The sequence below is a fragment of the Drosophila mojavensis genome, unplaced genomic scaffold (assembly GCF_018153725.1).
Source record: "Drosophila mojavensis isolate 15081-1352.22 unplaced genomic scaffold, ASM1815372v1 contig_36, whole genome shotgun sequence".
Taxonomy (NCBI): Eukaryota; Metazoa; Arthropoda; class Insecta; order Diptera; family Drosophilidae; genus Drosophila; species Drosophila mojavensis.
This window is the reverse complement of record NW_025318858.1, coordinates 13,193,585-13,214,378: the sequence shown is the minus strand read 5'-3', so window position 1 is coordinate 13,214,378 and position 20,794 is coordinate 13,193,585. Positions and strand designations below refer to the sequence as shown.

General features: G+C 35.7%; 1 protein-coding gene across 2 annotated transcripts in view; it reads left to right on the top strand.

Moving 5' to 3' along the window:
* LOC6576689 (discoidin domain-containing receptor 2) overlaps positions 1 to 20,794 on the top strand; it is a 162,680-nt gene that overhangs the window by 53,988 nt on the left and 87,898 nt on the right. For both annotated transcript variants that reach the window (XM_015165318.3, XM_015165317.3), the window contains exon 3: positions 2,175 to 2,280. In XM_015165318.3, coding sequence (XP_015020804.1) covers positions 2,175 to 2,280 — 106 coding nt within the window. The remainder of the gene's footprint in view (positions 1 to 2,174; positions 2,281 to 20,794) is intronic.

The window sequence follows — 20,794 nt, the reverse complement described above, 5'->3', positions numbered from 1 at the left end:
TTATGCAAAAATAAAGATTTTGGTAGATAATTATGTACCTATATATGAGTAAATGTATATATCCTTTGACTCGTATATACATATACCTTTATATGTATGTATCATTTTGAAGTATCTTACGATATATTCCCAAAATAGTTAAACAAGTATTAAATGCATTTAGATAATCCAAGAACACTTAGATCTCACTTCGCTTTTTTCTACTGAGCCTTGAAACTAAATGACCAATGAGCTCTAAATTCAAGTCGTTCATGAAGACGTGGGGGGGATTCAAAAATAAAATTAGGAACAAGACGCGCAGAATTCTTTGCTTACTCAAGCTGGGCAACAAAATTTTAATGAAATACAAAATAATTAGATAATTAAATATAGGCCTCAACTTAGAAAAGTTTTGGATATTCAGGCTCAAAAAATAATATATATCAAAATAATTATATACACATATATTACTAAATAACAAAATATTTATATATAGATTGGATTCAGTTTAGAGACATGAAGTAAAGCCCAAACAAAATACCAGGACAGCACCATCTTACGTTGACTTGTCTTCAATGTTGGCTGCTGTGATTGCTGCTATAACAATAATTTGTAATATACCATTGACAGGAGGCATAATAAACAAATATTCAACAACAAACTGTACTTCAAGCTAAGATATTTGCAAGAAAACTTTTTCACAGAAATATATGTAAAAGACTCAAGATAACCTTTCTATGATTTTATTATTCATTACTCTAGTTCAAGTCGCTATAGCTAACATCAGCTAAGAATTTACAAATGCAAATTATAAAGTTAAGTTAAAGAAGAAGAAGAAAAAAAAAAAAGAAAATTAAATTTATCTATATAAAAATCTTACGATTCCATTTTTCACTACTCTAGTGCAAGTCGCTATAGAGCTAACAGCTAGGTATAGAAATGAATTTATAAATGCAAACTATAAAATTTAGTTTTAAGAAAAATAAATTTTGTAAGAAAAATAAATTCTTTCAAATCAAACAGAGATAAAAATCTGTTATAAGTATATCGACTCGATAAACTCAAATAATCTTTACTGACCGCCCAGCCATTGAGAGCAGTTGAAAATTGCCAGCACCTAGTGAGAAAGCAAGAGACTAGACTTAAATGGAATGCAGAAAGGCTAAGAGCAGAGCAAGTAAAATGAAACTACGACAAAATGTAAAAGAATAGTATCTCTAACTGCAGATGGCGAGATAGGGCGCCGGCTGTCAAGTGGCAGGCGAGCTCAAGCAAGCTCAGGCAAGCTCAGGCATGCTCAGTGGCTGCTCAGTGGCTGAGTGCTTGAAGAATATGGTATATACACGGCTGACCTTTGTCTAGTTTCCTGCTTTGGCTCGGCTGGCTTTGACTTATGGTGCTTAAGCGTTGACTGATTGCATCTAATTATTCACTGAATGATAATATTGTTGATATTTTTGTCTGCCTGCTAAGAACAACAGTTGATGTTCACGATGATGATGATGCTGATGACGGCGTCTCAACGACCTATTCATGACCCTTTCGTGGTCTCTGAGGGGGCCGCTGTCCGCTTGAGTGGAATTTCATTTGAAGCATCAGCTGCTGCTGCTGCTGCTGCTGACTGTGCTGCTGCTCCATTCGACAAGTGGAGCCCAAATGATAATTGCGCTTTTCATACATTCTCACAGATTGATGGCAAATGGAAATTGAGTCTGCCGATTGTATCATCTTCCTTTTCTCTGGCTCCAATTTGATATGCTTTGTTTTGCGTTTAATTAATTTATGCGTTCGCCTGACAGGTGAGAAATGCCCTGGCATAGAATTTTTGATTTGTTTTAATTTGATTTCGGAATTAAGCTTTTTTTCTCTTTTCGCTTTGCGCTACATCATCCTAATATATACATATATATGCTTATTTTGTATAATATTTCCACATATTTCATTTTAATTGGGTGCAATTTTTCAAGTGTCAGTTGCCCGATGTTGTGGGCGTGTTGGTGTGGAAATTTTAGCCTCGCTCGTTATGCAATGCGCTGCAGGCCAAAATGCATCGCATAATTAATTAACATGTGTAGAACGAGTGGCACTGACAGACCCAGAGGGCGAGAGCGAGAGCGAGAAAGTAGTAGTCTAAATTAATGGAGTTGCCATTACCAACCGCAACCAACTGATATCCAAATTATCATAATTTTCAGGCACCTGCAAACAGGCTCTAGGCATGGAATCTGGCGCCATAGCGGACTTTCAAATTACGGCCAGTTCAGCTCATGACATGGGAAACGTTGGGCCACAGCACGCTAGGTGAGTTCAATTTAAATTTAAATTTTTAAAGATAATCAAAAGCTATATATAATTTTATATTTATTAAAATACTTCAGATATTTCTATTTTATGCGCAATGTTAGCGGAGGTGTTCAAAATTGAAAAATGAGTGAAAGCTAAAGAGAGGGAATATGAGAGAAGAGTTGAAAGATGGAATAGGAAGAGTGGAGACAGAGAAATGGGAAGATAACAATGTGTGAGATAGGAAAATGCTGAAAAAGCAGGTAAAGAAATGTGAGAGATGGAGACAGGAAGGCAGATGAGAGAGAAAAGATTAAATAACTATTTAAGAGAGACAGAGAAAGAGAGAGAGAGAGAGAGAGAAAGAAGAGTCTGAGAGCACATTGAAAACAGAGAAGGGACAATGTGAGGTAGACAGCCCACTTGAGATATGTATAGAGAGAGAGCTAAAATCACATATCTAGAGAAAAACGTTAACTGAACTTAAGCCTATGGCAAAAAGGGCGTGGAAGAGCGAATAACAGAGAAGAGTCAGAGAAAGAGAGAGAGAGAGAAACTAAAGTGACACGGAGAGATAGAGAGAGAGAGAAATGGTGAATACAAGAAAATTAGATAGCGCGAAGTAGATATTATGAATTCTAGATAAATCCGGAAAATTTGGAATACTTGAGGTAAAAAATTTAGTTTATACTTAAAGAGAATGCGGTTGACATCTAAGTTCCGCCTTTAACCCCAGTTCTTAATTAAATATTTTCTTATAATTCTGTAGAATCCTCTTATAGCGTCCGTAGTTCTTGATTTTAGCGTCTTCTAGGTAGAATGATGATCTCTAGAACAACTGTATTTGAAATTTACTTAACACAAGTTTTTGTGAAATACTATTGTAAAATCTTGTAAAATTAAACTTTCGTTATATATGTTATATTAATACTCACGACATTCTATATAGATCTTATAGCCTATGCTAAATTCAAAAATATGCAAAATGTAATTCCTTTGAATATATAAGCCGTAACTCAAGTACACATGTGCCCCAAAACTGATATCAGCTCCAATCACTTAACCTACATGCAAAGGCACAAAGGATTGTAATTACGTCAGACAACTTGATGACTTTGTGTTGGGCTCAGCCCTGCCCCTTGGTAAAACATTATTAAAGCTATCAACAGTCATAAGAATATACACACACACCTACGCCTACACACACATGTTATTTGTGTTAACTCAGAATGGTAAACAAGAAATATGCATTAAAATCTGCCACATAAAAACGGTTACATTGACGAGCCAAGGGATGGAGTTAAAGACAGGGAATGCCATGGGATGGGCATCCAAATGGCAAGTGAGGAATATTTGTATATCCTGTGTACATGGAAATTATTATGAATTATTTTATGGCGTGTTTAAATGCCTTTATGTCATTTCTGCCAAAAACAAGGCAAACACACAGCTCACATAAATTAAAATACGCACACATACACAGAAACACACACACACACACGCGCGCTTATGTAAATGATGGAAAATAATGATACAACTTATGACCGCTTTATATTTTGCTGACATTTATTTGCCTGCTGTGAAGTCGGCCAAAAACCATTTACTGATTTATCTTCTCAGCCCGCATGACAAATTCGCAACGCGCTTTAATAAAAATAAAATACACTGGTAATTATTTAGAATGCCCCAGAAAAAAAAAAAGCGCTGACCCCAAGCACTGCCATCATGAATATATAATGCATAATATTCTTCCTGCCTGTATAATAAAGTACCAACATTTTTATGACCTACTAAAATCATTTGGACAATGTGCCACAAAAGCAAAACAAACCAACAAACACCATTGAATTGACATCGGAGTGTATAACTACCCAAAAACAAACCCACAAATTGTCAAGCTTAATAACTTGCCAGAAACTTTTCACTTTGCCGGAAAGAAAACAAGATATAACATTTTGATAGCCGATTTAACATGATAGATAGGCAAAATTAATTAATTGTAATTATAACAATGGAAGGCATATATTGTGGGACTTGGATTCGATCTTCCATATAATCTTATGAAAGAGTTTTCTAGTCGGGGAAGTTTATTTTATTTAATTTATTTATTTATATATATTTTTTTTTTAATTTTAATATTTTTTTTAAAGTGGTTTGGTTTGCTCAGCAATGAGTTCAGGTCCTAATTCAGGAGCACTTAGTCAAGGATTATCTTTGGGTTTCCTGACAAAATGGGTATTTCAGACATATTTCAGCTATTTCAGGACAATTGCCCTAAGCATAAGGCCACAAAATCGAGTCCTGTCTACGTTTCAGTTACCCAAAACATTTTGAAACACCTTGTCAGCCCCAAAATTTTGGAGTCAGGTAGACTGCCGATATCTTCAATATCTTACCTAAAGACATGGCTACGGGAAGAGTGGCCCAAAATCGGCTCCAACGACACAACAAAAATTATAATATATCATACAAAATGTTAAAGTGAACCATTTTTAATAAAACTTGAATTTAGTCAGTTGATGAAGAAAAACCCGAATATTAAAGTAACACTAAATTTTGTGTTTTTTTCGGTTTAAGTAAAATTTTTGCTATTTATATTAATAGCACTATATTGATATATCGGAAAGGTAATTTTTCAATCTACAATTTATTCACTTTTTTATTTTCAACTAATATTACTTGTTTTGTGGGTGGTTGATGTTGAAAAATAAAAAAAATATAAATAAAAATACATACGATGACTAGTATGTTATATACTTGAAGTATACATATTAAAAAAAATATATATATTGCAGTTAATTATATGAAACAAATATTTTAGACATTTTATTGAACAATATGTACATTTTTCAAAAATATTTAATATATAAAAAAATGTAATAAAATATTTCATTATTTTGGAGTATATAATTTGATGGTAACAAGAAAACATATTTGTTTTTTATTCAATAATCCACTCATATATATATATATATATATATATATATATATATATATATATATATATATATATATATATATATATAAAAGCTGTAATATATTAGTTAAACTAAAAGTTTGAGTAAGAAAAGCAATTAAAATTAATATATTTTCATTAATCTAAATGCAGTATTAGATAATCGGCAGTCCAACATTTTGACAGCATTAAAAGCTAAGCAACTCAATTCATTTCTCATAGCCTATGATATGATTGTCTGATAAAACGTATAACTGAGCAATGCTGAGTTACACGATTCATGCTGGCGGATAGATGACCCCAAAGGTCAGTCAATTATACATACACATACACAATCCAGTGGGCCAGATGACATGCAGGGACAACAAACGGAAAATGTAAGCAAAAGCTAGCAGAAATAAAAGAGCAGCAGCAAAGCACAAGCGAACCTCAAAATGTTTGAGTGAAGTAACAAAAATATTGATTATAATGTCAATGTCGCCTAGAGGTAAGAGGGGAAGCCAACGCTGGAGTGAGGGGGGCAGGGGGAGAACGACGGCTGTAAAAGTGGAACAGCAGGCGAATCGAGCCGGGCCAAAAGCGCATAAAAATAAAAGAAAAGCAATAAAATTATGCAAAGTCAACAGAAAAACGACCAGCGACAGGCGACGACGACGACAACATTGCGGCATGTGGATAAGGCTGAAGCAGAGTATGCGAATGACGGTGCCCTGGTACGTGTTGACTGTGAGTTGCCCCAAAGACAGACGCAGCGAGTAGAAGAGCAGCTGAGACAGAGGGTCGACGGTGCGCTAACAAATGTTTGGTAGTAAAAATGTCACACATGGCGTTTTGCATGTGGCGCCCGCCGCACTCCCTCTCTCTCTCACACTCTCTCTCTCTCTTCTGCCACAACCAAGTGAGAAGTGTGGAGTGGGTTGCGGGTAGAGATGGGGAGCAGTACGTCTCCGAAAACGTAGCTGACTTGGGAATGTGCGTGCCCAGGCCTAATGATGCCCGCCGTTTTGGGTTGCGAGGGGCAGTTTTACGTTAAACATGCGCCCAAAGTCATATGAATTTTATTACAAATGAAAAAGGTTGCCTTGCGCGGCAGCCAAGTGCTGAGAAGCGCCGAGAGAGGCACGCGCGCAAGCTCACACACACAGACAGACACACACACACACAGACTCAACGTACACACATACGTATGATAAATGAATGCGCTGCGCCTTATTGAAGGGTTAACGCAACAAGCTTCTACATATTCAACGGCTTTAAAAAGCCAACTTTTAAGATTTACGGCCTGCATTTGGGCCATTCGCCGGCATTCGCCACTCGCCACTCGTCAAGGATAAACAACGGGGCAACTTATTAGCGTAGCCTAGTTCTCAACCGAAATAAAACAAAAAGCAAGCGCACTGCAAATGATGCCATTGAAGCATTCTTTATGAGCCTTACGTGACCAAAAACTCTTTGCCTATTTCGGTTGTTGCTGTTCTTATTATTATTGTTGTTGTGCCTGGCTTTCCTTTACTTTCCTTTCCCTTTTTGACGGATTTTCAGGTGCTTGGAGCTAATAAACTTTAGCTGCATAGTTTTTCACTTAAAGCACTAAAGAAATTGACTTGATTCGCTTGCACCACTGTGGTGTGAGTTTCTCTCTTTTCATTTTGTATACACTGAACCCATTGAAAATGGGAAATCAGGGTATAATGGTTTTATTAAAAGTATGTAACAGGCAGAAGGAGGCGTGACAGACCCCACAATGAATATATATTCCTGATCAGGGCGACGAGCTGAGTCGATTTAGCCCTGTCCGTCTGTCTGTCCGTCCGTATGTATAAACGCGTCGATCTCAGAAGATATAAGAGAGAGAGACTTGAAATTTTTTTCCTAGGTCCGTGTATATCACGCGCATATCGATAACTATCTCCGATATTTTATTATCGATTAAAAACCTTATCGAAAGCTAGTTATTTAATTATATCTCCTACACCTTTAGTGCTAGAGCAGCCAAATTTTAAATGTAGACTTTTATGTATTTTATACAATTTCGGTTTTTGTTAAAATTTACCCCCTAACCCTATATTCACCCCCTCACCATCACCTTTGTAAAAGGCGTATTTCAAATATGCGTGCGTGCGTATGCCACTGTGTGTGCGTGTGTGTGTGCATGTGCGAATAATATTATTATTGAAATATCAGTTGCTCGAAGCGTTCAGGGGATCTCGTAGTCGAGTAGTCTCTCTACTTGTTTTTTTTTTTTTTTTTTGGCTGGCAAATGACAATGTGTGCGCTGCGTGTGAGCGACATGAAAAGTCCATATTCATGCGTGAATTTTGATGGATGTCGCCTAATGAAAATATGCGACGCTTTTGCTGTCATATCATCTACCTATTCTACTCCCAGTACCGCTCTCTTCATATCTCTCTCTGTCTCTTTCTCTCTCGCTCTCTCACACACTGTTTCAGCTCTCTGTTTCACGCTCTGGAGAGCTTTAGGTCGAATGTGTTTGGCATAAATTTTTGACAGTTGAGTTATTTTCGACAGCCTGCCGTGGGACTCTATGCCAGCTCTCACGTCCCCTATATGCTTGGCTCACGTTCGGGTCGCCTAAATGTGGGCTACACATAAATTTGTTTTGTTGCTTTTGATGTTTGGGCTGTTGTGGCAGTTGCCTTGATAATTGAAGCAATTTAAGAAATGCCCCAATATATGGAACGTTGGAACGTTGCCATCTCAGTTAACTCTGCCAAAAAGCTGAGAGTCTCATAGAACACAGGGTAAAGAAAAAAATATGGTTTTATAAGTAGTTTAGGATTTACATATTTTGTGTGTAGAAGTGGAGCACCTCTTGGAAATATATTTTTAATTATTCAAAAGACTTCTGAATATGATCAAAACTCTATTCTATAGTCATTGTGTGATGCACCTATTCCATTGGTTTCTTGCGCTTGCTGCTGCTCAAAGCATAATCGTGCCTTGAACTCAAAACTAGAAAAATAATTCCCGCTTCTGCTCTCGCTCCCGCTCCGTTGATTATGCCCCGGCAGCATTCAAGCGGCACTGATTAATAAAGTTAAATGACTTATAAGTCCATTAAGCAAACTTCTTCATTCTTGCGTAAAGTAAAAATGCCAAAGAAATTAGCGAGCCAAAGCAGCAGAAAAAAAATGAGAAGAGAACCCGAAAAACTTTTCACGTCTGCAGCTGATGGAAATACTTACACATAACATAACAAACGAGAAACCAGAACGGGAAACAATTGCAAACATTTTCCAATACACAGCCAAAGGGCAGCAGAACAATCAAGCTGCCAAAACGAAAAGAGAGAGAGAGAGAGAGAGAGAGAGAGAGCGAAACAAAATAGTAGAGAATAAAGTGAACTACGTAAAATCTTATAGCAGCTTAGCATGCAATAAGCAGAAATCAATTGACCCATTTGGTTTATGTACTGGAAACAGAGGGCGGGGCTTAAACCCAACCAACTCTCAATGCCTGAATGCCACATGGTAAATGTGCGAGAGTGTGGGTGTTGGCGCCCCGTTTCGTTTGTGCCTGATTCCTATTGTTTTCACATTATATTGACAGCATCGAATCAAAATCAACGCATTCTCTATCCTTAACTTGCTATCCTCGCTTCGCTGCCAGTGAGAACTGAAAGCTGCAGCTCATATGCGCCAACGCACAAAACCACAAGGAACAAGTTTTCTGCACAAAACTTACAACGTTTTGCAATCAATGGGAACTTCGGGATTGCGGTCGGTCGCTCGGTTGCTCTTGAGCCTTGTAGGTTTGAGGGTTACTGAGGTCGAAGCCCTAACATTATGGGGTAATGTCAAAGTCAATGTGAATGCGACCAAATGTCAATGTCGGCCCAAGATAATGTCTGCAACAGTTACGCTCACAGTCAAACGGCATTGTCACAGTTCGGCTCACACTGCGTATGGCTAACAAAGCTGATTTTCTGCTTTGCTTTTTTTCCATGCTTTGGCTAAAACATTCAGTTGATAAAGTGCCAAATTGGTGCTCATTGTTAAATTTTTCACTAACTACTTTTTGGTCATATTGAAATAGACATTTATTTAATTCAAATATTAGTTTAATTACAGCAGGGAAAGCTCTAATTGACTATTGTAATTACTGGATGGATAAATTAATTTTATTATTTATTATTATATTTTAATTTTATATATTGTATTATTATATTTTAAATTATAACAGCATCAAAAATATTAATTTTATAATTGAATAAATATGTTTTTAACCCAAAAATAAATAAATAAAATAAAATTAAATATAAAAATAAAATAATAATAATAATAATCAAAAATGTAAAATAAATTAGTATATATTTTATGAATATTTAACAAATTTTTTTATTTTATATTTTACTTAAATATTTTTATTTAAATATTTTATTTAAATATTACATCTACTTCAATATTTTTAATATTATATATACATTTTAAAATATATTTGTTTTAAAGTTTTATATATTGTAGTTAAATAGTATATATATATATATATATATACTATTGTCAGGAATTTCTTGAACGAGAATATTTATAAAATATTTTAATAGATTAAAATATATATATATAAAAAAAAAAAAAAAAAAAAAAAAATATATATATATATATATATATATATATTTTTTTTTTTTTTTTTTTTGTTATATATATATATTTTAATCTATTAAAATATTTTATAAATATTCTCGTTCAAGAAATTCCTGACAAGAATTGCCACAAGTATTTAGTGAACATACAAACACAGTATATCAAGAATTTAAACGCCTATCACATTTAAGAAACATAGCTACAAATATGCAGTTAAGATTCCCCAAGAATTTTCACACTTATCATCTGGCACTTTCACATTTGGAATGAATGTGAATTTCGTTTCAGCTGGCATGCAAATAATTTGATATACAATTAAAATATTTCTCATTTGCTAGACTATTCGGTAACTGACAATGTCAGTCAACCAGGCCAGCTCAACCCGTTCAGCTGTCTGTCAAATGTAAATTCGAAATTCATTTGTAAAATTCATAAAACATACTTTTCAAATTATATTACTGTTTGCTGTAGAGCTGTCTGCTGTTGCTGTTGTTGTTGTTGTTGCTGTCTTGAATTGTTGTTAATTACGAATAACGTTATTGATATACGACTATATGTTTGGCTGTAGCCATTGTTGGTTGCGTTCGTACACATTGTTGGCTGTTGTAATCGGGATATGTTGGCCACAAATTGGAAACAGCTTACAGTTCGCATTTCGCATTTCACATTACGCAACAGCATTCCCCACTTCATCCCTTAATTGCCGCATTAGCTGCTGCATTTGCTGCTCTGCTTTGCTCTGCTCTGCCAAAAGTCAGTATCCTTGCTACGCTACATTATGCTACAACAACAACAGCAGCAGCAGCAGCAACAACAACCTGCGGCCCCCAAACCATTCTCCAATTTAGCTCTACTTTTTTGGGTTTGTCTGCGGCTGTCGCTCACTTAATCGTTGCCTGTCTGTCTCTCTCCCACTCTCCCCTCTCTCTCTCTCTCTCTCTCTCTCTCTCTCTCTATTTTTCTCGCTTCGCTTCTGCCCGTCTGTTTGTGGCATTGATTTTCGCTTTTAGCATAGTCTACGTTTAGGCGCAAAGGCACGTCGAGGCCGAGCACTGATTACGCCAGCCAACTGCCAGCTCTTGGCCACTGAAGCAATTGTTGTTAACGCGTTTTCCATTTTATTGCATTAATGTTTGATTTGGTTTTGCTTTAACCGTGCCTCCACGCGCCGCTTAATGTCGGCCCGATTGAATTGATTGCTATGTATAGCCCGCCCCCTCAAGCTATCTGTGTGCATGTGTCTGTATCTGTGTATCTGTCTGTCTGTGTGTTCCTTTATGATGTTCGTTCGTTTGTTCGTTCGCTCGTCTTGCCGCTAGTTTCTTTTGCCACTTGTGCGCACTGAATGCCGAATTCGATTTGGTTTCGTTTCGCTTCAGCTGTCAGCAGTATCAAACGCTTGCCACACGCCCCCGAAACGCCTCCGCCGCCCACATCGTTGGCCGCTTCACGCACTTCACATGCTGCGTAATGTGTTAATGTGATTTTTATGTTACAAATGAGTCAATTTTTATGATTTAATGTTACACAGCGCCTCGTTCAATTCGCAATTTTTTGATAACGGTTTGGCATTTCTCTTTCATTGATTACCAACAACAACAAAATCTATACAGAAATACAAAAATATATATGGCACCACGAACCGATGAAAGCATAAATTTGCTTTTGCTTATTGAATTATTTATAACATTTTATTGAATTCCTTTATTGCCACGCATTACTTCTCGCAAACTTTGGCATTGATTTGGGTTGTATACAGGCCCAAAAAATATATACCTATATATAAACCTCTCCCTACAATTTAAAAAAGGGAAGCTTTTGCCGCACTTAATTGAAGTAAACTTACATGAAGGGGAAAAAAAAAGAAAAGAAAAGTTTTTTGCTTTTGGCTTGTTAAGTTAAGTTAAGCCATCGTCCGTCTCTACGGCAACGGCGAGCGACGCTGCTAGACTAAATTCCTGGCAACACGGCAGAAAAACATGTTTTATTAATTTCATTTATTAAAAATACACCCACACACACACACTCACACGCACGCAACGTATGTTATCTTCATTAGATTTTGTCAAGCTGCGTCGTCGTTGTGGAGCTGTATGGAATGTTGCCTTTCGTTCCTTCACTTGGCCCAACAAATATTTGCAGCTTGGGCGTGTACCGGAAAATTCCAAGAAAATTACTGCCTCAAGTTAAAGCAGCCAAAGGTGTGAACTGTCGAAGTAGGCAAGCTTACACCTAAATAGCAAAGCACACAGCTTTAGGGAAATCTAAAAGAGGTTTCTTTTATTAAAATCGTATAATAATTGGAAGACTTTATCAAGAGAACTCTTGACTTTCGTGAAATATATAATAATTTTTTTAATTACCAGAAACATAGAGGTTAACACGAAAAAGTTAATTAATGAAATCAAATGATATAGCTTAATTATTTGATATATTTTAATTGTTTATACTTTAAGTATTATTATTTTAAAAAAATATATAATATAATATTATGGTGTGGAATACTAACATTTTACATTCAAGTTTTTAATAATTATAACATAAATCAATTCAAAATTATAATAATTTGATATTTGTAAAAACTAAACTGAATGTGAAGATTGAAGAGATTAAATTCTAAGAGCATAATTGCAAGGGATCGAATTTCAAACTTCGCACGATGAAGAGAGTTCAATATATTTGAGCCAAATCAGCGGGAAGAAGGCGCTATATGTTCCACTCAGCTATTTCCAAGTAAAGTTAATTAAGCACACACTTTATATTTAAAAACATGTTGGTGGAGAGAAATTTTTTAAGAACTAAGCTATAATATATTTAAAAGTAATAATAATATAATAGTTTGGACAGTTATTATTATTTTAAATAATACTAATAAATTTGTTGAATGCATTTAACAATCAAGATTTGAAATGAATAATAACACTTCGATTTAATATTTTCTATACTTAAATAAAATTTTTTTATATGCTGACAAAAAATCTATATAAAGCTGGCAATATACGCTCATATGTATAAAAAAGAAATTGAAATAGATTTTTAAAATATATTAGCTCTTGATTTTTATGGCAAATTGATTGATTACAAAACAACGATGTATATAGCATGTATATAGGATATATACACATATAATAAATTTTCCCACAGCATATTCAACTCCTTCACAATGCTCTATCACAGTTGACACAATAAATAGCTGTACGAAAGAGCAGTTAAGTAGCTTGGCCCCAGGCCTGGCCATAGACTCCAAACCATCAACAGGTCAACACAATTGAGATGCTTTCAGCCAGCAAATTGTGCGGCGCGCATGCGTAACGAGAAGCAGCAGCAGCAGAAGCAGCAGTAACATCAACAGCTGCTACATTAGTGGTAGCATTGGCAATGCCAGTTAAATTTAAATACGCCGAGCAAATAACGTGGAAATGTTTGCGGCGGTAATTGAAAGGCAAATACGACGGCAGTGTCGACAACAAGTTGAAAAGTGGCCAGAGGACTGAAAGACTGCGCATGTGCAGCCGACAACAATGCGACCGAGACGACCCGGCGACAACTCAATCGAGTGTGTGAGGGCTGCACCCAGTCAGCCAGTTAGTCAGTTGGCTCTATTTGCCTACGCAGAGCGCTAGAGATCTCTATGGAGTTGCGACTATTTGCTCAAGACGTTTTCACTCAGACAACTGCAACTGCAACTGCAACTGCAACGGCTACGGCATCGACAACTGCAGTCGGAAAAAGATACAAACAAAACAGTTACAGCTTCTTGTCTATTTTTATTTGATCAAGAGTGACATTAAAGCTGGGCTCAGCACTGAAAAAGAGAGAGAGAGAGAGAGAGAGACAAAGAAAGAGATCTATGCATATTTGGGCAGCTGTAGCGGCATTCACATAGATTAAATACATTAAGAATGCAAGATTAGAAAAGGCATGCGAATAGGCAACAGTTGGTAGAAACTCTTTTATATAAATAGTAAATATAAAGAGAGTAGAGAATAGATACACAAAGTTAGTTTAAGCAAAAGCAAGCCGGAAGGGTTATCAGGGTTAAGTCAAGCTCGTTGAATGTGTGAAGTGCATTATTGTGGGCAAGAGATAGGCATGCTTTATAGCTTGGGGTAAATTTTTTTGGCAGCAAAGCGAATGGCTGACGTTATAACTGTTACTTATTTTGTAAGCGGAAATGAAGTACAGATAAGCTTTGAAAATTTATCATATAAAGTTTATATTATAAACTTAAAGAAACACATCAAACAATTAAAAATAATTTATTGCTATTTAACATTATACAAAATCCAATAAAAAATAAAAGAACTGTGCCACTTAGCTCCTATTCAACATTGATTGTCATTTGCTGCTTCTTTTGCTACTGCGCCACATAGCATTTAGTTGCCCAAAATGCTTTCATCACTTGAGCTGTCATCATTTTGAAAATATGACAAGCCATTAAGACAAAAGTCAGTGAAGGCGTGACCTCTCTCTCCCTCTCTCTCTCTCCCTCTCTCAAGGCAAGCTGTGACTCGGAACGGAACTGCGGAGGGCCACGTTCTATAAAAGATGACTTTGTCACTGTTATTGCGCCCTAGCAATAATGACTCAAGAAAGCTGTACCAACCTACAGCAAAGCAGCAGAACAAACTTGACAGAGCGCAGTCCAAAGAAACTGCATTGCTAAAGCCGACTTGCAGCAAGTAGAGGGAAAAAAAAAACAAAAACAAAACACATAGCTGCCAAAAGAAAAGTAAATGGAAAATGACATGCGGCGGTTACAGCTTGTGCTTGGATTCGTTTTTCCAACAGGCCGCAAAAATATAAAAGCATAAAATCCGAAATGCCGGCAACACTTTGCAGAAGCCAAGCAAACATAACAACAGAGCCAGATTGGGGATCGCGGAAGGAAAATGGCAGAAAAAGAAAAAGAAAATGCTGTTGTTGGGGGAGGGGACGAGAGCAACTGCAAAAGAGTTTTGCATTTTGTGTGCCATTGTGTCAAGTGGAAATTGCACGGAGGCGATGGCGAAAACCTAGAAAAATGGCAAACACGCCGTAGCGTTGACAACGGAAAAGATGACAATAAAAATGGTGGCTAGGGCTTAGGCAAAACAACACCAACAACAAAAACACCTACAACATAGCAACGTCAACGGCTTAAAGTTCAATGGAAAAATATGAAAAGCAAAATGGCGACAGCAGCTTCTAAAATGTCAAAGACGTGCGACGTGGTGGCCGCCATTAGCGTTTTATGGCACAGCCCAAGAAATCGATAAAAAGACGCACATGTCTCTGTGTTGTTGCTGTTACTGTTTGTGTTGCTGTTGCTGTTGCTGTCCATTTGGTTCGTGTGCAATTTGCGCTGTGCAAGGGTTAAAGCCAGCCTTAGAGTCAGAGACTCTCAGCCAGGGTTTGCCTTTTTGTTTTTGCTGTAATCATAAAAGCATAACACAAAGCCATTATGTACATATACAGGCCCTTAGCAAAGGCCAGCAAAATATGACTAAGGCAGCCTCTAATGTGGGCTATATAAGCTATACATATACATAGAGAGAGAGAGAGAGAGAGAGAGAGAGAGAGAGACAGGCAAAGAAGCGAAAGCGACTTGGAATAGACGTGGCAAGGAGAAGGAAGGAGCTTGTAAGCTCCTTAGCATATGCACTTTTTAAAGCCTGACCAGCTGATATCACTATATGTAGACTTAAAGGAAAATGTTTTTGTTTTCTTCAAAATACATATGCAAATATGTATACAAATATGGGAAGCTCTACATAACTATATAACTCTATATCAAGCAAATATTTGAATGGAAAAAATATTTGAATTAGTTTAAGGTGAAGCAACAGATTGCTCACAAATACAAATATTTTTGTTTTTATGGCTTAATTTTTAATATAAGCATTAAGCACAGTTAAAGCGTGCATTGAAATCAAGAGCAATTTTAATACAAATTCTTATAAAATAACAAATAATTTAATACTATTTAATTTTATTACTATTTTATTTATTTATTTATTTTTTTTGGTATAGTATATATATTTAGAGTTAAAAATAAAAAAATACACTATTCATAATATTTTTGTTGTGGTTTGTTGTTTGTAGTTGCTTTGCCTTTCTAATAATTATTACTATTTTTATTTTTTTGTTATTTTCATAAATATAAATATATAATTAATTAAAATCAAAACCATGTATATATTAATTTTAATTATATTTTCAAAAAATGTAAAATAATATATATCATTTTATATGACATCTATAGTAAATATAATTTATTTAATTTAATTATTGCTTAATGTTTGTTTGTCCAGATCTTCACTATAATATCTGATAATATATATACTATAGTTTAGAAATATACATTTTTTGAATTGAAATACATTGTATACTATAGGTTTTCAGACTTGAAAGAGTTTTTATATTTTCTATATATCACACATTTTGTAACTTTTTTGTATAACTAAATGTAAACGACTTATTTAGCTTGGCTAGGAGATACCTCGAGCATTGCTGACCATTGTCATTTTCTTATACACATAAGAAGGAGCGGCCTTTGTATTTAAGTGAATTTATGTCGTGTTAACTCTCTACTCTCATCAAGTCACAATTTAACAGAATTAGAACACTTTGAAATTGGAACCAGAGCATATCATATTTTACTCATGTTCCAGGATTTCAAATTCCACTACAAACAAAAAACACTCTTGGACAATATTGTTATCATTAAATTTATCTTTTCTTTCACTATGATATATAATACATTTCAAGTAGAATACTTTCTTAGAATATAAAATAAAGAGACCTCCAACATATACTGACAAGCATTTACTAGTACAAAACAAATTTATTGTACGTTTATTGCTTTTGTTAATTATACTCATTCACGAAAGTGAATCAGTATATTGGTTTTGTGCAATGTCCGTCTAGCTGTCCGTCCGTCTGTCCGTCTGTCCGTCCGTCCGTCTGTCCGTCTGTCCGTATGAACGCAATCTATTTCGGCGCTATTGAAGCTAGAGACTTGAAATTTGGAACACATACTCCGATTTATAAAGTGTTAAAATTTTCCCGATCCGCCCACTAGGGGCGTGGCAAATCGGAAAATGCATTTTCCGAAATATCAGAAATCATGTTTGTTGAAAAGCTAGAAAGCTGAAATTTGGTATGTAGGTCCGCGTTGACCACCCAAGATCACGAGCTATGGCGGATATATCTACGCCCATTGGGGGCGTGGCAAATCGGATAAAACTGTATCTCCTAAAGTTGTAAGCCTAGAATGCTGAAATTTTGCACGTCAGCTAATGGTATGATTCTATAAAGTCTGAAGATAAATTACAAGTCTACGCCCATTGGGGGCGTGGCAAATCGGACCTGAAGATATAGTGATTTTTTAAATTCTCCTATATTTTGGACACTATTGATGCCAGAGACCTCAAATTTTGTATATATACTCGAACTGATCACCCAAGACCAAAAAGTTTTGTCGGATATATGTCCGCCCACAGGGGGCGTGGCAAACCGCAAAAGTTTATATCTCCTAAAGTATAATAGCTAGAAGCTTCAAATTTGGATAGTTGAGTTACTGGTAGCCTCCTCTATCGATTCCCCAAAAATAATTTTTACGCCTCTTCAGGGGCGTGGCATATCGAAAAATACCCTGTAATTTTCACATTTTTTGAGGGTAAGCATTCAAACTTTGCAGTTAGGGTACCGTTATCTCTTTCTAAAAACTGACCAAAAATGAGGTATCTACGCCCAGTTGAGGCGTGGCAAATCGGAAAAACCTGTATATTCTACAGTATTAGAGCGAAACTTAACTACTAAATTGTTGATGGGATGTGAATGAGTATTCCGCAGTCGGTAACGCCCGACTGCAACGTTCTTACTTGTTTTCTAATATTCCACATCTCATTTATTGCCACGCCCACCCAATTGACTGCAAGCTGAAGCTCAATGCCAATCTATTTAGTTGCCATAATAATAGGAATAGATATAGCCATACTTAAATACGTGGCAACGGCCAATTACAGACATCTGACGCTCATTTTGGGGCTACAAATTAATTTGTTAAAGGATTGCGAGAAAGTACTTAAGTTTTTTTTTTTTTTTTTTTTCACCAAAAACACAAGCGTCAAGCGCACTTCAAGCTTAGCAAAATATTTTGGTAAAAAGTGCCAAAAAAAAAAGTAAAGGAATATAAGAAAATAGAAAATTTTAATTAAAAACTCAGCTGACGGGGCTGCTGCTGTTGCTACCGCCAGGCGCTAGGAGGCGCTGCTGTGCGCCGAACCGGGCGGTGCGATAGAAACAAAGGCAGCAGCTATTGTTTCTGCTACAGGGTATATGGCAAAGGGTGGCCCATACAAACGACAACGCCGACGTCTTTATGACAATGACAAAAATAATTTTTAGTAGCTTACAAGCCGTTGGCGAGAAGACAGTTGGAAATGGAAGCAGAAGTAAAGCTCGTTGCCTTGGCATTTTAATTGCATCAAGTGTCATTAAAAACGTTGGAAGAAAAATTGGAAATTAAATGAAAAATAAATATGTGCGGGTGAGAGTAAAAGCGAGCGCAAACGAACGAGTTGAAGCAGGGACAGCCCTTAAGCAGCAGCTCACTCACTCACACACACACACACATATACATTGATATACGCACACATATGAAATTGAAAACGCAAATATTTTGCCGTCACCTGTGTTTTTCTTACACTTCTCACAATTGGCACAGGTTGGCCAATAGCGTGAAATAAAGTAAAAGGGGCGGACCGTGGAACCCTTCTGGATGTGCTACTTATTAGACAGCCCCAAAGCATGTTGGGGACATACGAACATATGTGGCTGGCTGGCTGGCTCACTGGCTGGCTGGCTGCCAGCCTGTATACTGCAAAGTGGTAAGCCGCTTAAGTTTTGTCTCGGACCCTAACACACACACACACACACACACATGCACACACACACACAGAACAAATACAAAGCAAAAGTTAAGTTGGCCCAAACCAAACGAACTTCATTCAGTGCAAATCAGCTTAACTTTTTGCGCCATAAACTCTAAAATAGCATATTTTTGAAGCCCATCTTATGTGTGTGGGTGAGCATCCTTAAGGACTAGCTGACGACGACACCCCCACCAAAAAGACAAAAAAAAAAAAAACTTGAAATCTAGACAACCTCATTAAAAATAGGGAAACAACTAGCACACAAGCTGAAAACGAAACTTGATAAAGACTCTCTTTCATATGCATGGACCCACAAAAAAATAAAAAAGAAAGGATACTCAAATGGAAAGTATAGAATATAAGAAAAAATATATCAGCACACAGACGCACCCATACACACACATACTTGCATATACTTATACATCAGCCTAGAGGCAAAATCTTGTCGGCAAAAGGGTCGCCTTAGCCTTAGCAAAAGTTTGCATTGTGCTTAGCACAACAAACCAATTGGGCATTTAAGCTACAGAATACTTCCTCCATATATATGCAAATTCGATTTTGCATAGACCAAAACGCACAATAAATATGCCAAAACGGACGAGACTCGTATTGTATAAGAGCATTTAAATAAATAATGGACTCCAGTGTTTTCTGCATTGTACGAAAGTCAATGAACAAATTAACAGAGTGGATTCCAAGAACCTTGAGTACAAGAAAAAGTAGCATTTGTATATAAAATAATGTGAAGAAATCTTGTCATTTTCTGTGTCCTTTTAAAGTACCAACAAGATGTTCAACAGAAATCGGGTATAATCGGGTTCACTTAAGAATTTCTTTTAGAGAAGTTCAATTTATATAAAAGGTTAACGTTTTCTGAATATGAGTGTAGAGAATGACTTTTTCGAAGATAATACCAATTATTTTATATATTAGTATAGGTTTTAGGTAAATGTGGTATTTCATAAGTTCTATAATTATCAATGACATTGAGGTTTTGCGCATGGTAATACTAGTAGCTTCTAATTTACATCATTTACACTAATCGATCTCAAAATTTACCTTTGCTTAATAATTTCTATCAAAAATTTTTTTTTATATTTATGTAATTTATACTTAAAATTTTATTTCATATTTTATATTTTATATTTTATATTTTATATTTTATATTTTATATTTTATATTTTATATTTTATATTTTATATTTTATATTTTATATTTTATATTTTATATCTTATATTTTATATTTTATATTTTATACTTTATATTTTATATTTCATATTTAATATTTTATTTTTTATTTTTCATATTTTACATTTAATATATTTATATTTTATTTTTTATATTTTCCATTCCATAAGATTAGCTTAACGAATATTCCTTTTCTCTGACAATATTTAGCTTTTCGTTTCATTTGATGCAAGAATATCTCATTCATACGAAAATGAAACTGACCTACTTTATAATTTATTGCAATTAGATAAGGACTAAAAATAAATCTCATATACTAAACGCTTATCCAATACTTTCTCGTTGCCAACTTTCCATTTTATTACCTCCATTATCTAGTTGTGTCATATAATACATTATTATATTATGCAAAATGAAAAGTTCGCCTTACTTTTGCAAAATACAATAATCATTTGCAAACAATTTAAGAGCAGCTGGTGCTGCTGTCATCCACAGCCAATGCAGCGCTGTTGTTACGTGCCACATGACGCCGCATATCGAGCCACATATTCGTATTCATGCATATATTTTCATAATTATCTAAATAAATGTGTGTAAAGGCTACAGCGAGCACACATAAACACACACACACACACAATACACAAGTGAAAGCGACATGAATTTATATTAAAAACGAGTAGAACTTTACCACAGTAACTGGGTAACTAGTAGCCCATAAATGTATACATGCATGTGTGTGTGTGTGTATGTATCTGTTTGGTTGACTCTAATTTCAGCCACGTTTACAGCCATTCCAGGCATGGCTTGGGCGCATAAAGTAACACAAGACCTAGTTAGAGCAGCCAGACAACTAAATGTGCCCCGGCTAT